Here is a 19,829-nt window from a genome sequence, read left to right as displayed (position 1 = left end):
AACTGCTACACGCCTCCGCTTCTCCATAGCCTTTCAGGTCCTTGCCTCGAGCAAGTTCTCACGTTGCTTGCCTGTGAGCGACACAGCATGTTAGGATGCTGTATTTCTCCTTGAAGAGAGTGACTTCAGGAACGAGGTCCTCGATAAATTCTAAGCAGAGTGTTTTCTCAGGGCAGCTCAGACGAGGGCAATGTCGAAGACTTCCAGGGCCTGTTGGACTGCCTAGAAATGGGTTCTGATGCTGTTCGAGAGTTCTGGAAATGTAGCTCTCTGAAGTAACGTACAGTGTGTTGCCCGAGACTCGGCAGACACAGAGGGCCTCCGAGGGACGTATAGGACTCCATGCTGCTCAGCAGGCCCACAGGGGTGTGGAGGGAGTCAGCGATCTGGGAACCAAAATGATGCTCAGCCGTGGGGCCTAGGAGTCCTGAAAAGGGTACTTGCTTTCAAATAAAACGTAACCTCCACTAAGAGCTCATGGAAAGAGCTGCATGCCTCCCTTTCGGCAGGGCTACTCAGGGCCTTATCTCGAGGCAAGGACTCACGTTGAGATTCCCTTTAGCTCTGGAGCATGGCAAGGTGAGCCCCACCCCGGCAAAGACGCTCCGTGTGTAGCCAGAGAACACTCATGTTCTTCCCACACCCATGCCTACAGTGGCCGGAGGCCTGTCAACAGCAGAGAATTTCAGGGAGCTTCCCGGCAGCAGGAATGGAGCTTTCCAACTGGAAAGCAAGGCTAGTACCATCACGCCCCATTTCCATGGGCACAGGCAGCATACATCTCTGTGGTTTCTGACACGTCAACAGAGACACCGAGTACACACTGGTTGCTTCCCTGAATCAACTGCTCGAGGCAGGGTGTTGTGCATCTAGGGAACGGCCTCACCAAGGAACGCCCTGGCTAGGCCTCTGGGCCCGTGCCTCTTCAAAAGCCTGCAGTGCTACAGGAGAAACTGTGCTTTCGTTGCAATAGGAACGCAAGCCGTCTTTCTCCTGGAGGCAGGGTGACTTCAGTTAGGAGTTCGTAGATGGAAGGAGAAGCCTAGTGGTTTTCTCTGTGCAGCTCAGACTAGGGAATGAGTGCGACTTCCACGGCATGTTGGAGCTCGCTAGAAGGGTGCTCGTGAACCGGTGCGAGTGCTGTGAATCAAGATGTCAGAAGAAAGAGTGCAGTGTGTTGCCCATGACTCAGCAGACACAGAGGACCTCCGAGGGACCAACGGGCCTCGTTGTTGCTCAGCAGGCCTACAGGGCTGGGGAGGTACTCGGAAAGCTTGGAACAAAAAGGAAGCTCACCCGAGGGGCCTAGGAGTCCTGAAAAGGGAACTTCCTTTAAGGTAAAGCAGACCAACGACTAAGAGCTCATGGAAAGAGCTGCACGCCTCGCTTTCTGCAGGGCTACTCAGGGCCTTATCTCGAGGCAAGGACTCACATTGAGATTCCCTTTAGCTCTTGGTGCATGGCAAGGTGAGCCCGACCCCGGCCAAAGAAGCTCCGTGTGTAGCCAGAGAAAACTCACTGAGTTCCCACACCCATGGTTAGAGTGGCCAGAGGCCTGAAAACAGCAGAGACTTTCAGGGAGCTTCACGGCAGCAAGACTGGAGCTTTCCAAGTGGAAAGCAAGGCTAGTACCATCATGCCCCCATTTCCATGGGCTCAGGCAGCATACATCTCTGTGGTTTCTAACAAGTCAAATGAGACACCGAGTACACACTGTTTGCTTCCCTGAATCAACTTCTCGAGGCAGGGTGTTCTGCAACTAGGGAACGGCCTCACCAAGGAACGCCCTGGCTAGGCCTCTGGGCCCGTGCCTCTTCAAAAGCCTGCAGTGCTACAGGAGAAACTGTGCTTTCGTTGCAATAGGAACGCAAGCCGCCTTTCTCCTGTGGGCAGGGTGACTTCAGGTAGGAGGTCCTAAATGGAAGGAGAAGCCTAGTGTTTTTCACTCTGCAGCTCAGATGAGGGAATGAGTGCGACTTCCACAGCATGGTGGAACTCGCTAGAACGGTGCTCGTGAACCGGTGCGAGTGCTGGCTACATCAAGATGTCCCCAGAAGAGTGCCCTGGGTTGCCCTAAACTCCGCCTACACACTGGGAGTCGGAAAGCTACGGGCCTGGATAGTGCTTAGAAGGGCCAGGGGAGCCTGAGGGCACTCGGTGTGCTTGCAGGGACTAGGGTTTCCAGGCGAGGCACCTAGGAGTCCTGAATAGCGTTCTGGCATGAAAATGCTGCCGAGCAGCGACTACGGCCTCCTGGAAACTGCTACACGCCTCCGCTTCTCCATAGCCTTTCAGGTCCTTGCCTCGAGCAAGTTCTCACGTTGCTTGCCTGTGAGCGACACAGCATGTTAGGATGCTGTATTTCTCCTTGAAGAGAGTGACTTCAGGAACGAGGTCCTCGATAAATTCTAAGCAGAGTGTTTTCTCAGGGCAGCTCAGACGAGGGCAATGTCGAAGACTTCCAGGGCCTGTTGGACTGCCTAGAAATGGGTTCTGATGCTGTTCGAGAGTTCTGGAAATGTAGCTCTCTGAAGTAACGTACAGTGTGTTGCCCGAGACTCGGCAGACACAGAGGGCCTCCGAGGGACGTATAGGACTCCATGCTGCTCAGCAGGCCCACAGGGGTGTGGAGGGAGTCAGCGATCTGGGAACCAAAATGATGCTCAGCCGTGGGGCCTAGGAGTCCTGAAAAGGGTACTTGCTTTCAAATAAAACGTAACCTCCACTAAGAGCTCATGGAAAGAGCTGCATGCCTCCCTTTCGGCAGGGCTACTCAGGGCCTTATCTCGAGGCAAGGACTCACGTTGAGATTCCCTTTAGCTCTGGAGCATGGCAAGGTGAGCCCCACCCCGGCAAAGACGCTCCGTGTGTAGCCAGAGAACACTCATGTTCTTCCCACACCCATGCCTACAGTGGCCGGAGGCCTGTCAACAGCAGAGAATTTCAGGGAGCTTCCCGGCAGCAGGAATGGAGCTTTCCAACTGGAAAGCAAGGCTAGTACCATCACGCCCCATTTCCATGGGCACAGGCAGCATACATCTCTGTGGTTTCTGACACGTCAACAGAGACACCGAGTACACACTGGTTGCTTCCCTGAATCAACTGCTCGAGGCAGGGTGTTGTGCATCTAGGGAACGGCCTCACCAAGGAACGCCCTGGCTAGGCCTCTGGGCCCGTGCCTCTTCAAAAGCCTGCAGTGCTACAGGAGAAACTGTGCTTTCGTTGCAATAGGAACGCAAGCCGTCTTTCTCCTGGAGGCAGGGTGACTTCAGTTAGGAGTTCGTAGATGGAAGGAGAAGCCTAGTGGTTTTCTCTGTGCAGCTCAGACTAGGGAATGAGTGCGACTTCCACGGCATGTTGGAGCTCGCTAGAAGGGTGCTCGTGAACCGGTGCGAGTGCTGTGAATCAAGATGTCAGAAGAAAGAGTGCAGTGTGTTGCCCATGACTCAGCAGACACAGAGGACCTCCGAGGGACCAACGGGCCTCGTTGTTGCTCAGCAGGCCTACAGGGCTGGGGAGGTACTCGGAAAGCTTGGAACAAAAAGGAAGCTCACCCGAGGGGCCTAGGAGTCCTGAAAAGGGAACTTCCTTTAAGGTAAAGCAGACCAACGACTAAGAGCTCATGGAAAGAGCTGCACGCCTCGCTTTCTGCAGGGCTACTCAGGGCCTTATCTCGAGGCAAGGACTCACATTGAGATTCCCTTTAGCTCTTGGTGCATGGCAAGGTGAGCCCGACCCCGGCCAAAGAAGCTCCGTGTGTAGCCAGAGAAAACTCACTGAGTTCCCACACCCATGGTTAGAGTGGCCAGAGGCCTGAAAACAGCAGAGACTTTCAGGGAGCTTCACGGCAGCAAGACTGGAGCTTTCCAAGTGGAAAGCAAGGCTAGTACCATCATGCCCCCATTTCCATGGGCTCAGGCAGCATACATCTCTGTGGTTTCTAACAAGTCAAATGAGACACCGAGTACACACTGTTTGCTTCCCTGAATCAACTTCTCGAGGCAGGGTGTTCTGCAACTAGGGAACGGCCTCACCAAGGAACGCCCTGGCTAGGCCTCTGGGCCCGTGCCTCTTCAAAAGCCTGCAGTGCTACAGGAGAAACTGTGCTTTCGTTGCAATAGGAACGCAAGCCGCCTTTCTCCTGTGGGCAGGGTGACTTCAGGTAGGAGGTCCTAAATGGAAGGAGAAGCCTAGTGTTTTTCACTCTGCAGCTCAGATGAGGGAATGAGTGCGACTTCCACAGCATGGTGGAACTCGCTAGAACGGTGCTCGTGAACCGGTGCGAGTGCTGGCTACATCAAGATGTCCCCAGAAGAGTGCCCTGGGTTGCCCTAAACTCCGCCTACACACTGGGAGTCGGAAAGCTACGGGCCTGGATAGTGCTTAGAAGGGCCAGGGGAGCCTGAGGGCACTCGGTGTGCTTGCAGGGACTAGGGTTTCCAGGCGAGGCACCTAGGAGTCCTGAATAGCGTTCTGGCATGAAAATGCTGCCGAGCAGCGACTACGGCCTCCTGGAAACTGCTACACGCCTCCGCTTCTCCATAGCCTTTCAGGTCCTTGCCTCGAGCAAGTTCTCACGTTGCTTGCCTGTGAGCGACACAGCATGTTAGGATGCAGAAGGGTCTTTTCAAGTCGTTTTTCCATTTAAAAAACTGGGTTGTTTGCGGGGGCCTGCAGCTCCGCCGCCCGAGTCGGGTCCCGGCAAGCGATCCTCTTGGCGGTGTTGGCCTCGCTGATTCCAGCCTGGAGCGGTCTCCGCGCCCCAGGGGCCCGCGCGCCAGGGCATCGCTAGCGGCCTCGGAGGGGCGCCGCTTCCTGCCTCGCGCTGGCAGGAGAGGGGACGCCCGGCCCCAGGCGCCCGTGCCCGGAGTGCCGAGACCCTGCTGTGCTGCGCGGACGCGGCGCCGGCGGGGCGGGTCTCGCTCGGCATTGGCTGCGGCTCCCCTGAGCGCGCAGGCGGTCCGCGCGCCTCTCCCGGAAGTGGGCGTCCCGGCCGGAGCGCACCTGGCACGGGGCGTCCTCGGGGCTCCTGGCCGTCGGCCCCGGCGAGCTGGCGCGGATCCAGGGAGCCAGCGCGCAGCGGCTGGGAACGACCACTCCCGTGGGTCCCTGGCACCCCAGCGGCATCCGAGCGCGGAGCGGAGGGCCGCGGGCCGCAGGTAAGGGGACGGGGGCTCCTGGGGGTGGGTGGAGGAGGGAAGCACGACTCACACCAGAGCTGTTCGGCACAGTCACGTAGCCCCCTAACCTGGCGGCCGCAGGAAGGGCTCGCCTTTGAGTAGAGGCTTTGAGGACAGGCCCGAGCCTACCCCGTCCAATTTTACAAAACATCTGCTGGTGTAAAGCTCGCTCCCGCGCGGTTTTCACAAGTAGCCAAGTGCCCCACGCGAGGTCTCTGCAAGGAGAACCTGAGAGGGCCCGTAGCCCTGAGAGACTTGCCCTTGGCTTATGGCAAGGCCAAGGGATTTATCCTGCATGGTGATTTCTCCTGCTGAGAACCCCCAAACCCCACTCTGGCCAGCTGGCCCAGCTCTGCTTCCTGCACGTCTCCAGCCCGGGCCGGCCCTTGGCCACCTGCTGGGATGGGAAAGGGAAGGGTCTCAGAATTGCACCTTAGAAACTTGCCAGGGGGCATGGATTGAAAAACATGGGGGCTATCCAGGCAGCAGAGAAGGGAGAAGGGCACTTTGCTGCCCTTTCATTGTGGAATCGGTGGCGCTTCTGCTGAGAGGGGCCTTTCCATGGGGACCGCATGCAGTGTGTTTGGTGTCTTGGAACTGAAGAATTAGAACCTGTACAATTTTCAAATTATGTGGTCCTTTAATTTAAAAACAAAACCCCTAGAACCTTTGCTTTATAAATTGAGGTCTGAAAATTGAAGGTCTGTTTTGCTTCCACTGTGACACTCTATTAAGAAATGTGGATTTATTGAGAAAAGAGTCAGAATAGAGAAGGAAACAGAGAACTCAGAGGTACCACTGTAGTTTGGCAAAGGCTGGGGGGAGTTTATTTGTCAATGCTGCTGGCTTTCAGTAGCCTGCAGCCATTCTCCTCCTGCGGCTGAGGGGGTATAAAGCTGTACTGGGTTGCTCTACTCTTCTTTTGTAGAACTCCAGCTCAGAGCCATCTCTTGATGTATAAGTATTTCACAGACTAGGTTCCCAGGCAACTCCTGGAGGGCCAGAGGGATTCCTTCCTTCATTATACCTGTCTGTTTGAATGAAAACCAGCAATGACATATTTTTCTTTAAATCTGGTTTATGGTCTATCATCCAAAAACCAGATTAGCTATTTCCTCACTCTCTCAATAGGCTCGAGTTCCTGGAAACTGAAACCTAGAGAGGGTGGAAGAGTGCCCGAGGGAGAACGGGAGAGCCTGCCGGGAACCGTGACTCCTGGGTTTTTAATGAGCTTCCTAAACAGCATGGTCATTAATTGGCAAGTGATGACCTTACGGAGAAACTACTGGTGAAAATGTAAAAGCCTTTTGTTAACAATGTGCCCACCAGGTGCGCATCTTATGGAGTATTTTCATTGCATTTCCAACACCTGGGAGGATGTTGGGCAGAGGGCAGGTGTTTAATAGATTTATTGAATAAGTTCAATTACATACAATTATATCAATGGAAGGGTCAGCAACACTATGAGGTTAGGGTTAGGGTTAGGGCCAGGGCCAGGGTCAGGGTCAGGGTCAGGGTCAGGGTCAGGGTCTTAGGGTTAGGGTTAAAAATGCAAGTTCTGGGGTTGGGCAGATCTGGGTTCAGACCGTCGTTTACAAACTGTCTTCGTGCAAATCGTGTGTTTTTTCCCTAAGACTCAGCCTCTACGTTTATGAAACGGGGGTAGCAGTGGTGCTGATCCCAGAGGTTTTGTTGAGGCAAAGCTCTTTTCTCAGTTCCTAGCATGCATGAGTGCTCAATGCACTCAGTTAATATTATGGTTATTGACCCTGGAGATACTCCCCAAAGCTAAAGGCCAGAGGCCTGACAGGTGTGTTGAGGAAGTGGGTGCCTACTGTGAGCCCGAGGTGGCAGGTAGCTGGAGGAATGGAACGGCTGCTGCAGAGCGGGACTGTTTTCTCCTGCTTTAGACTTTTCTGTATTTTCTAGATTTTCTTAAAAGAACCAGGTAGATGGTTTTGTACCCTGAAAACTTCCAACAAAAACTTTAAAGACCTTATCCATGCAAACATTTACTCTAAAAAGCTGGAGAATGGAACTGAAGGCCTATTTTGGAGAACTTTCTATATTCCCATTTCCTGGAATCTTCTGAAATGGAACCAAGTGGGGGAGGGGTGTGATCTGTACTAATTCTCTGAGCTCTTGGGTCTAATCACTGAGCATCCCTGCATCCCAGTTTCCTCCTGAGATCATGGGTACCTCTCAGTTCATAAGTTCAACAATTCCTTACTTAAGTAAATAAACACACAAAATACTTACATCAGTGGCCAACAGTTCCTCACTGTCATCAATACTGGCCACGGTGACCTCTCCTTGGCTCACAAAGGGGAAGTCAAAGGGGTTGGTTGAAATGAGAAGCAGGTCTGTGAAGCAGAAGGATCCCTTTAGCATCTTATGCACAACTGACTCTGAGTTTTTTTCCAATGTGATCGATTTGGAAGATGAGAATGATAACCAAGGAACTTACCCATAAGTTCCGGCTTCTTGTTTGACGTGATTTGGTAAAAAATATGATAGCCTCTCTCACGGGATAACTGAAATGTCACCCTGGATTTTTCTAAGAGATCTAAGATAACAAAAAACGATGTGATTTTAGGGTCCCCAGGAGATGCCTCTGTGGCCAAAGCCAAGGTGCCAGATAGAGTGTTTGGACTCACAGGTTTCACTATCCGCTGACACCAGCTTTCCTGTGGCTGCAAAGTGAATGCGAAGGAACGTCCCCTGTCCAAAGACAGATTGAAAAACACAGTTATTTTCTTTCTATGGTGCTGTAGCCGGCTTCTGTTAGGTGCTACTGAGGATGGGTGGGCTGTGTAGGCTCACGGAGGAGGCGATGCCAGAATCATGAGGACCTTCCTCCTCTCTGTTTGCTTGGCATCTGGTCCCCACGCCGGCTCAGCCAAGACTCAGGTAGCTCTGCCCAGAGCACCTGGCCCTGTTCCCACAGCTCTGGGGACGCCTGCAGGCTCCCTCTCGAGTCTCTGTTTGGGACCACCTCACACCTGACTGTCTCCTTGGTCTTTATCCTGCTCAAACTCTTTGTAACACCTTTGAACGGATAACCTGGTTGGACTATCTGACTTCTTTTTTGCCTCTGGATGTTACTTCTGAGATTTCTTGCCTCAGTTTTCCTTACTACTTACTACATGCAAACCTAGCTCCCAGGCCAGGCCTCCTGGCTCCCCAAAGACCCACTCAGCACTTGGGTTCCCCCAATCTTGGGGAGTGAGGGGTGAAATTATATATAGTATATATGTGTGTGTGTATACTCCCTTCTTACATCTTCTGCTTAATTGGTCGCTACCACTCTGTGAGCCAATTGGAGGGCAAAAATATTGCCTTGCTTGTTCACCCACAGACCCTGGAATGTAGTACATCCTCAGTAGTATTCTCAGTATTCTTTGAATGAAGCCTAAGAAGAGTTAATGAAGGACCAGTGTAGGTTTATGTGAATTATGTGTTCGCTCTTCAGGAGTTCTAGCTGCTGAATGCAAGTGCCTCTGGGTACTTGCTCTACTGGCCAGTGAAATTAGATAGGAGACTGGATACTTGTTTATTTGCCAGTGTCGGAAGTAAATGCCTCTTTGGTTGAGCTAATCCTAAGTGAAACATTGAAGGATGGGACATATCCTTCAGTATCTTCAGTTTCAACTTCTTCCCAATTTTTGAGCTCTGCTGCCTCCACCAGGTTTTCCCTCCTCCCAGCACCTCCTGACTTGGAGAAGGTCAGATCTGCTAACTAACTTTACACTAAGGTTTTCATGGCTAATAAGTCAGTGGATACTGTTCAATGGACTTATGTATTTTAAAATGCTTCCACATGAAGAGACCAATTTTAGCATAGAGAAGTCATTTTGTACTTGTGGAATTTGAATCTTGAATCCTTGTGACTTCAGGAGGCTCTGAGGTGATGCTGATTAGTTAGGGAAGGACAGCTAAATCTTCCTTCGGCTGGGAATAAGACAAAATGTTCTTTGAAGGGTTATCAGAATATCCCGGTTGGGCAGCTTGATCTGAAGGGCTTGGGGGTAGACTAAGGCCAGATATATCCTAGTTTATGTGGCCATTTTTCATATTCAGCATTGGAGGAGAGGGTTTTCTTTCTGGAGGTCATTGACAATTGGACTGAGTCTTAATGAATCTCAAAGAGTTGTCATTCCTCACGGTCTTGGCATTTCCAAAGGCCTCCAGGAGGGGGTTGGCCTGGATGATCTGGTCTTCCAGGGTTCCCTAATAATATGTGAGAAGAGGAAAAGAGAGGACTTTGGTCGTCTTCCAAAGTAACTTCCCAGTGACTCAAAAGTGTGGATGCTCTGGAAAGGCCCCAGGGAGAGATGTCGCCCAGCTCAGGCTGGTGGCAGGTACAGTTGTGCTGAGTACCCACAGGCCCATCCCCACCCCACCCAAGGAGGCTTCAAGGTCCCATCGTAGAAGGAGTCTTAGCACAGCATCAAAGTGGCTTCTGGCCACACCAGATTCCAGGTTGGAGCCCTACCTGCTACCTCTCAATCTCCCAGATGGCCTTTCTTCTCTGATAACATTTTATTATAAATTATGGATTTGTAAAATATAGACCTCTGTTCCTGCATGCACCAGGACCCATTTATACAGATATTCGGGTTCAGAAGTAGAAACAGACTGTGAGCAATGAAAGTGACCCATATGATAGAAACAGTGGTTCTCAAAAAAATGTTTAAGTTGCATAAAATATTTTATGAGAATTATTACGTAGAAATCCACTTATAGAAAGCAGAGTTTTTACCTTTTCCCCTTCCCCACATGATTGCTTGCCTTTCTGACTTCAGAGCTGTTTGGAAACTACTGTCCAGCCCAGTGGTTCTCAAAGTGTGATCCCTGGACAGGGCATGAACAATGGTAACATGACAGAAATGCAACATGCCAGGATTTTGAATGTGAGACAGGAATTTCAGAAATTCTGGGCCTGGGGACCAGCAATCCGTTGTTAACGAACCCTCCTGGTGATTCTGACGTGCACTCCAGTTTGAAAACCACTGGCCTAAACCATTCCTTAGCCAAAGGAGGATGTGGAGTTGTTCAAGGTCACTCGGCTGTTGCTGATGGAGCTGGTGCTAGAGCCCGAGTCCACAAGGTGGAGCCATTTCCTGCCTTGCCCCGTAAACACCCCCTAGGGCAGGACCTCGTGCTGTGCATCTCTGCTGAGCACAAAGCCCTGCGGACACTTGGGGTTCACCTGGGGTTTCAGGTATACTCATTCCAGCAAGCCTTCCAGGTGCAGGAAGCTGCTCACCTGCATCTTGCTCGGCCGCTGCGCCTTCCTCTTCTCCCCAGTGACCGCAATTGCTGCAAAGTACTGGACCACACGCTTGGTGTTCACTGTCTTCCCAGCCCCGGATTCCCCGCTGTTGATTTAAAAGTAAGTGAGAGGGACTTCCCTGGTGGTCCAGTGGTAAAGAACCCCCCTTGCAATGCAAGGGACGCGGGTTCAATCCCTGGTCAGGGAACTAAGATCCCACATGCCGCGGGGCAACCGAGCCCGCACGCCATAACTACTGAGCTTGCGCGCCTCAATTAGAGCCCACGTGCCACAAACTACAGAGCCCACGTGCTCTGGTGCCCGCGTGCCACAACTACAGAGCCCACGCACTCTGGAGCCTGTGTGCCACAACTAGAGAAGAGAAAACCCGCCTGCCACAACTAGAGAGAAGCCTGTACACCACAGCGAAGAGCCCGTGCGCCCCAACAAAAGATCCCGAGTGCTGCAACTAAGACCCGACACACCCAAAAATAAATAAAATATAATAAAGTAAAATAAAATAAAATAAAGTGAGATACACAGACATAGAGAACAGACTTGTAATTGCCAAGGGGACCAAGGAAAGGGGGAATGGAGGACAAATGGATTGAGAGTTTGGGATGAGTAGATGCAAACTATTAGATATAGAATGCATAACCAACAAGGTCCTACTGCATTGCACAGGGAACTATATTCAATACCTTGTGATAAAACAAAATGGAAAAGAATATGAAAAGGAATATATATGTATAACTGAATCACTTTGCTGTACAGCAGCCATTAATACAACATTGTAAATCAAGTATACTTCAATAAAATAATTTTTTTAAAAAAATTAAGTGAGCTAAAGGAAAGCAGAAGGAATGGACAGCCCCTTCCAAGTCATCATGGCAACAACACAGGTTACTCACGCGATGAGGATGGACTGGTTGTCTCTATCTAGAAATGCAGAAGGAAGCAGGACAGAATAAATAAACAACATACAGGCAGGACATACAAATCAGGCAACATTGGGGGTAGACAGAGCCCATGAGTTCTAGTTCTGGCTTTGCCATTAACTAGTGGTGTGATGATTTGGGCATGTCGAATCTTCTTTGAGACAATTTGTGCAGATTTCCCAAATGCTGGATGTGTAACGTGGGCAGCATGGGAAGTGAACGGTGAGTCCCACAGTGTGGAAGTTATTCGTGTTCACAGATCTTTACCTCCTCAGTAGCACTTTCTTATCTCCCTTTTCAACAAAGAAAGCAAGTCTCAGACTTAGAACTTGTAAGAAGCCACAGCTTCTAATTAGAATTTATGGACACTGATTTGTTGTCATTGCCTTTTTCTTTCACCTTTACTTTCTACTTGTGGACAGTGACCGTGATTTTCCATTTACAAGAGTGTTATAGGTTGAATTGTGTTCCCCCCAACAAACTAATATGTTGAGGCCCTAACTAACCCCCAGTACCTCAAAATGTGACCTTATTTGGAAATAGGGTCATTGCAGATGTAATTAGTGAAGATGAGGTCATACTGGAGTAGGTGGGCCCCTAATCCAATATGACTGGTGTCCTTATAAAAAGAGAAATTTGGAGACAGATGAGAACACAATGTGAAGATGAAAGTGCAGATCAAGGTGATGATTCTATAAGCCAAGGGATGGCAAGGATGGCCAGCAAACCACAGGAAGCTGGGAGAGTGGCCTGGACCACATTCTCCCTCTCGGCCCTCAGAGGGAACCAACCCTGCTGACACCTTGATCTCAGACTTCCAGGCTCCAGAGCTGTGACACAATGCATTTCTGTTGCTTAGGCCACCCAGTGTGTAGTACTTGGTTACGGCAGTCCTAAGAAACTAATACTAATAGTGATATTATTCTTCCTTTTTTAAAAAAAAATAGTTTTCCTCCAGATCAAAGGACAGATTTGTTCGGTTCCTATTTTATTTTTATTTTTGGCCATGCCACGTGGCATGTGGGATCTTAGTTCCCTGACCAGGTATCGAATCCATGTCCCCTGCAGTGGAAGCACAGAGTCTTAACCATTGGACCGCCAGGGAATTCCCTATTCTTCCTTTTTGAAATGGACGGAACTTCAGTCACTATAAGGAAAGATTTTAAATATGCAGAAATGGCCAGGATTGCGAATGTGACATTGGAATGGCTGAAGTTTGGGCAACATTGTCCTGGATGACTTTTAAGCATCTTCAGATCTCAGATGCTTGCTTCTACTTCTTCTCTCTGCACCAAGTCAAATCAGGTGAAAGTTGAACAGACCGAAGTGATGTTAGGCATGACAAGGGTGACAGTATTACCACATCTCTGCTATTTCATCTGCTATTCTGGAAATTTAAGGAGGAGAAAGAGGGAGCCTGAGAAAACAGGTGAAGGGAAGTTGCTGTGCCCATTTCTCCAACTTTGCATTCCTAAGTGGCTACTAATATAGTCTCTCTTCCAAGTGTGTTCCTGTTGGGGGTTTCTTTGGAGGTGGGGGCAGCGCATCTCCTTGTGCTTCACATCCACCCCCAGAGAAGCATGTACTTAGTGTGGCTTCAGTCCCAAGCTCTGGCTTAAGAACCGTGACTGGTAATGGAAGATACTGCGCCCCTGGCTTTCCATCCTGACATCCTCTGAATCTACTGAGGTCACTTTGGTCATTGCACCGTTTGGATGAGCAAAGCTTGTGAAGGGCTCGAGTAATTAACTAAGAACCAGTGCAGTTAAAGGACTTGAATACTTCACTAAAACTATTTTTTAAAATATGGATTAAAGAAATTACTCACCAGTCAACATGAACTGATAGGCGTTGTCAGAGATGGAGAAGATGTGGGGCGGGGCCTCCTGGTGCTTTTTGCCTCTGTAGGCCGTCACCACCTCAGGGTTGTACACCGGCAGCCACTGGTAGGGGTTGACGGTGACACAGAAGAGGCCTGAGTAGGTCTGAGAAAATCAGAAAATTCAACCTATGGATCTTGACTTTACTAAGAGAAGGAAATGGAATAAAGAGAGGTTGAAGGGTACTCACGTAGATCATCCAGGCTGCGTAATGCTCTTTGAGGTTGTACAGCACTCCTGGCTCGTGTAGGTGGGTCATCATGGCCATGTCCTCGATCTTGTCAAATTTGGGAGGGTTCATGGGGAAGACTTGGTCACTGTTCGGAGTGAGTGTCTGGATATTGAGAGGAAAAATCACATGATGAGTGGGAGAGCCGATGTGGTGACCTACCAGTGGGGTGAACATGGTGAGATATTGTGGTGAGATTACCCCATTACCGTGGTTAACTTTATGGATCATTTCTGTGCCCAGAGATGATCCGTAAATAACTGTTCTTGATAAACCTAAGACTGGTCAAACTGCATAACCAATTCTGGTCTGATGCCCCCAAGTCAGCATGCCATTCTGTGTGCCAGAAGAGGGTTACAGGTGTGCAAAGTTATAGAGCCCTTCAGCCTCAGGGTGGCCAGGTGGAACTCAGGCTGGCCAAGGCCACAGCAGCTTGCCTCTGTTTACCCCATTTGCTATGAGTGCTGCAATGAGATCACGCTTGGAAGATTGGAAAAAACTCTTCCAGTGTATTCTGTAAATCTCCACCTCAATACCTCTGCTCACGTGGGTCCCTTTGTCTGGAATATATCTACATTGAAATTACATCTAGCAAGCTTCAAAGCTCTTCTGAAGTGCCACCTCTTCCATGACCTGTTTCTGCTCTCCCCTGTCTTTTCAAGGCTTCCAGAATTCCCTGCACCGCTGCCCTAATAGTTAAAACATTTGGACTTGAAGCATGGTCCATGCCTGAACAGTATTTTGAGACTATTACCTAATTTTCCCCTCTCTGTTTTCCCTCCCCTTTAAGCATACAACTGGCACTCCATTACTCAGGAAAGGTAGAAAATAGGGCATAAAAGCGAGAGAGCCTGTAAGCCTTTCTAGCGTTTGTTTTCCAAAAGCTCGAATCCTCAGAAGAGCTTTGAGGGTTTTACCGAAAAGATAAAAGGGAGGAGATTTGTTGATATAGACCAAATCTCTTGAGGAAAGGAAGCCCTTCTGCCCCACCGCCCTAAACTAGAGAGAGAGGGACATCCAAAATAGCATAAGGAAGATGGAAAAATCTGTGTGTCCTGAAGGTTCAGAAACTGGGGAGCTCCTTCCACTTCCGGGACTGCAGGGCCTGCGGTCTCCTGGGCTCCCGCACGCACCGACTTGCCAACGAGACAAAGGACGGGGGAGCGCTGCCAACGGCGATGCGTGGCGTCATGCGTCGCGGGGCGCGCCTCGGCCTGCGCGCTTGCACGCGTCCTGGGAGCCGCTGACGGGTCTGCGCGCCGGTGCGGAGCCGGAGGCCGGCCATGGGGGCCCAAAGACGGAGAGGGCAGGGCCGGCTCCGGGACCGAGGCGGCAACACGCCGAGCGAGCGCCTGTCCCTGAGGGCAGCGATGCTGTGGTTGCACGCGCCATTCCGGCCGCCATCGCGTCGGCCGAGAGGAGCGGCGTGGTCTTCGTGGTGTTCGTGGCAGGTGATGATGAACAGGCTACACAGACGGCTGCAAGTTGGGAAGATGAGCAAGTGACAGAAGCATCTTCAAACGGTTTTGTTGCTGTGAAAATCGATACCAAAAGTGAAGCCTGCCTACAGTTTTCACAGATCTATCCTGTAGTGTGTGTTCCATCCAGTTTCTTTATTGGAGACAGTGGAATTCCCTTGGAAGTAATAGCAGGAAGTGTTCCTGCAGATGAACTTGTTACCACAATCCACAAAGTCCGGCAGATGCACTCGTTAAAAGGTGAAATATCAGTGGCAAATAGTGGCCAGTGAGAAAGTTCAGTCTCTACTCCATCCACCTCATTTGATCAGAACAACACTTCTGAAAACTGTCAGTCCAGAAATGTAGAGCTCTGTGAGACACCACCCACTTCTGACACAAAGTCAGATTCTGCAACAGGAGGAGAAATTTCAGGCCAGGCCACTGTGTCTCCAGAGCCTGGTGGATGTTCAAATCAGAGACCTACAGAGGAGCTCACCGTCAGAGTGGAAAGACTAACCAAAAAACTTGAAGAAAAGAGAGAAGAGAAGAGGAAAGAGGAAGAACAGAGAGAGATTAAGGAGGAAATTGAGAGGAGGAAAACTGGAAAAGAAATGTTGGATTATAAAAGAAAGCAAGAAGAAGAATTAACAAAAAGAATATTAGAGGAAAGGAACAGAGAAAAGGCAGAAGATAGGGCAGCTCGAGAGCGTATAAAACAGAAGATTGCACTGGACCGTGCAGAGAGAGCTGCTCGTTTTGCAAAGACAAAGGAAGAAGTAGAAGCTGCTAAAGCTGCTGCCCTGCCGGCCAAACAGGCAGAAATGGAAGTCAAGAGAGACTCTTCCACAAAAGAAAGAAACAATGTTGCGAGAATTCAATTCCGTCTTCCTGATGGTTCTTCCTTCACAAATCAGTTCCCTTCTGATGCTCCTCTAGAAGAAGCAAGGCAGTTTGCTGCACAGACTGTTGGCAACACTTACGGTAATTTTTCATTAGCAACAATGTTTCCCAGGAGGGAATTTACCAAAGAAGATTATAAAAAGAAATTACTGGATTTGGAACTTGCCCCAAGTGCTTCAGTGGTACTGTTGCCAGCAGGAAGACCAACTACATCCATGGTACATTCTTCCAGTGGCGACTTTTGGACATTCTTGGGGACAGTACTTTACCCATTCCTTGCCATCTGGAGATTGATTAGCAACTTCTTATTTGGTAATCCTCCTCCTGCACAGACCTCGGTGAGAGCAGCATCATTGGAATCCTCAAACCTTGCATCCTCTAGCAACTCAGAAAAAAGGGAACCAGTCAGAAAAAGAGTGCTGGAGAAACGGGGGGAAGACTTGAAAAAGGAGGGCAAGATATACAGACTGAGGACTCAAGACGATGGTGAAGATGAAAACAACACTTGGAATGGAAATTCTACTCAACAGATGCAGTGTGACAAGGACAATATGTGCAGTAATCATTGTTTCTCTTATGATTTAATTCAACTAAAATTCTACTGGAGAAGTGGGACTGCTTTATGTTTTCCAACTCATCTACAAAGTGTCTCTTTATTCCTGCTTAGTGGGTTAAAGTTGTTTAACCTCAGATAAGTCAAGAGATAAAATAACTGGCTGCTAGGTCCTTGTATATGGTAACCAACTGCTAGAAGCCTAAAATAGCAAAAGGTCTGGGACAGCCTCCCTTTATCAGCTTTCTTGTTTAGTATTTCATATGCCCATTAACCCTGTGCTCTCAGATGATATGTTTTGTTTAGGGCTGTTTTGCTCCAGAACTCCTCAGCCCACACAAAGTAACTGGTGTGTCACTGAATAATTTGATCTTGAGTCAGAGCGTATTAACTAGCCAATCAGATGATAATTTGGGTTTAACTTTTCTCTTCTTGCTCATCAGCTGCAAGCAAAATCTTGTAGTTTTTAATCTTACTTAAACACTGGATAAAAAAATATTTTCCAAAAAAAAAAAAAAAAAAGAAACTGGGGCTTGTTTCTTAGCAATCCTTCAGGGGGGCAGTGACACCCCATGTGGTATTACTGAAAATGTGGCATGGCTCTGGGGAGGGGACCCCAATAGTAACTCCAGAAAATTTATTTCCGGCCCTGTGAAAAGAGGCTGACACCAGAGGTTAAGTTTAATAATAACAATCATCATCATCATCATCGTCATCATCATCTGTCTTGTATGCTTGAATTTGTGAACTGCGATTCATACCTACCATGTACTCTTTTTTTAAAAAATTATTTTATTTATTTATTTTTGGCTGCGTTGGGTCTTCCTTACTGCACACGGGCTTTTCTCTAGTTGTGGCGAGTGGGGGCTACTCTTCGTTGCGGTGCACGGTCTTCTCATTGTCATGGTTTCTCTTGTTGCAGAGCACAGGCTCTAGGCACACGGGCTTCAGTAGTTGTAGCGCACGGGCTGAGTAGTTGTGGCTCGCGGGCTCTAGAGTGCAGGCTCAATAGTTGTGGCGCACGGGCTTAGTTGCTCCGCGGCATGTGGGATCTTCTGGCACCGGGGATTGACCCCGTGTCCCCTGCATCGGCAGGCGGATTCTTAACCTCTGTGCCACCAGGGAAGTCCCCATACCCACCATGTACTCTTGATTCCTACACTAGATGATAAACTTTGGGGAAGCGGGACTGAGATTTGCTCATATTTGCAGAGTGATAGACACTGTGACCTAGACATGGTGCGTGTCCAGTAAGGATTGAATTGAATGGTGCTCTGTAATTCTCTGCATTAAATTAGGCATTGCCTCTGGAGCTCCCTCTGTAAGTCACTCTGCAGCCTAGAGAGTTCTATTTGGTATGTTCACCCATCCAGCAGCAATCTGTATCAATCTCTCCCTTAAACAGTCCAAACTCTTCCACCACCACCTTCCCCTTTCTCCAAAGCAAACATCATACAAACCCTCAGAGCCCAAGTCCTCGAAGGAAAGAGCCAGAGGAACGGTGTGCGCCATGGCAGTGTTTCCCTGCGGCGTCACTCAGAGGAGATCAATGCGAGTCTTGCTCTAGCTTCAGACTCCTATGGGCCAGCGTGCAATTTCCACTATTCTACTCCAAAGGCAGAGGGGGATGCCCGCGTTAGCAAGGACATCTGAGGTCAACACTTACCCGGTTGTCGAGGGTCTCGACTGTGACTTTGTCATTTTCCTTGCTCTGGATCATACCTTTCACATAAAATTCCTTATCATCCACTGCAAAGCAAGCTTTCTTAGAATCAAATGGGCGATTCTGAGCCTCGATTCTCTCCCTCTCTGATTTCCACAGGTAGGGAGCTGCTTCTCCAAAAATGGCCATCTCTGCATCAGAGCTCATGACTGCAGGGGCTGGGAAGACCAGGGCTGCTGAGTCTGGAGCTTTGGGGAGCTCCATCCTGTTATTTCCATTCAGACAGGGGGCCAGATTCAAAAGTTCCTGGGATTAACCTACGTTCTGAGGAATCCAGGACCTGGTATAGGGGCCTAGAGTGGGCAAGTCGGGGTGAGCTAAAGGAGATATTTTACTCCAAGAAAAAAGTTTGAGGGGACATCTCTTAGTCCAGCTCCAGGTGTGGAAGTCTAAACCAATTAGAGGAAGCCAAGCTGAGCCTAATAAAGGAGGCCTCAGAAAATACTTCCTTAATTACACATCACATTTGAGCCTCATGATCTCGGTGTCATTCCCAAATCTTAAGGGTGTCTGACAAGAATTACTGGAATGTTGATAATTCCTAGTAGAAAGTTCAGATAGCCCAGTGAAAAGTAATGACTTGAACATAAAGTACTGCCACACTTGTTTAGCCAATTACAGGCAACAAGGTGATAGGAGACATTATGGCCTAGTGCAATGGTTCCAAACTTTAATATGCACCAGAATTACCTGGAGAGCTTGTTAAAACACAGATTTCTGGGCCTCACCCCCAGAGCTTCTGATTCAGTAGGTATGGGATGGAGCCTGAGAATATGCATTTCTAGCAAGTTCTTAGGCAATGCTGGTGGTGCATTCATCAGCTGATGGTGAATTCATCATTGTGGTCCAGGGACCACACTCTGAGAACTGCTGGTGTAGGGCCTTCTGACTCCAAGAGTGGTCCTTGAACACGTTGCATCAGCATCACCGAGGAGTTGTTAGACATTCAGAATCTCAGAACCACCCCGCATTACAAAACCAGAATCTGCACTTTAACAAGATCTCCAGGTGATTTCTAGGCATAGTAGAGTTGAGAAGTACTGGGCTTAAGGCAGGGGTCTCCAAACTTTAGTTATGTGTAGCAGTGTCGGGGTGTGACAAAGTGTTTAATTAAATACCTGCTTTAGAACTCACTGCTTAGCGTGTGTGTGTGTGTGCATGTGCGTGTATGGTGTGTTTATGTATCTTTCTGCCTCTCTCTCTCTGTCCACCCTCCCGCTCATACCCCCCGTCACTTCTTTCCAAACCATCCCCTTTCACAGACCTTCTCCTTATGTGTTTTCCTTGCTTAGAAGCTAGAAAATTTGGCTTAAAGTCCCGGCACTGAACTTGGTCAAACCACTTAACTTCTTTGGGCCACTAATTTCACTTAAAATGAAGAAGCAAGCCTAGCTCATTTCTAAGGCCCCTACAGGTTGTGTGACTTTTCTGGTTCCTTTTCCTCATCTGCATTTGCTTTTCCTGTTCCCTCTGGACCTCTTCCCGTATCCTTCCTGACCCTCTACTTCTTTTCCCCACAACTCTTCCCCTTCTCCCTTTCTTTCTCTGCTTTTTCCTTTCCATACATTCTTCTGTAAGTGACCATAAAATGGAGTTCAATTACACACATGTATCCCCATATCTCTCTTAAGAAATAGGTCATATGTTTTGAATAAAGCCTTTTATGTTTCCTATTAAAAGTGGGAAAATTG

General features: G+C 49.1%; 1 protein-coding gene and 1 pseudogene across 1 annotated transcript; one reads left to right on the top strand and one right to left on the bottom strand.

The window, feature by feature from the left end:
* Positions 1-4,788: 4,788 nt before the first annotated feature.
* LOC130706983 (myosin-13-like) lies at positions 4,789-18,285 on the bottom strand. The gene is made up of 12 exons (XM_057539631.1): positions 18,082-18,285; positions 13,464-13,607; positions 13,222-13,378; positions 11,367-11,394; positions 10,450-10,561; positions 9,318-9,410; positions 7,838-7,901; positions 7,648-7,746; positions 7,440-7,543; positions 6,155-6,211; positions 5,508-5,574; positions 4,789-5,177 (listed from the first exon to the last, which is right to left on the bottom strand). The coding sequence occupies exons 1-12, from the start codon at positions 18,283-18,285 to the stop codon at positions 4,789-4,791; spliced, it is 1,518 nt and encodes a 505-aa protein (XP_057395614.1).
* Positions 14,873-18,068, top strand: LOC130706982 (UBX domain-containing protein 4-like; annotated as a pseudogene).
* Positions 18,286-19,829: the final 1,544 nt, after the last annotated feature.

Source organism: Balaenoptera acutorostrata, unplaced genomic scaffold (assembly GCF_949987535.1).
Source record: "Balaenoptera acutorostrata unplaced genomic scaffold, mBalAcu1.1 scaffold_993, whole genome shotgun sequence".
Lineage (NCBI taxonomy): Eukaryota > Metazoa > Chordata > Mammalia > Artiodactyla > Balaenopteridae > Balaenoptera > Balaenoptera acutorostrata.
This window is presented reverse-complemented; position numbering and strand designations above follow the sequence as displayed.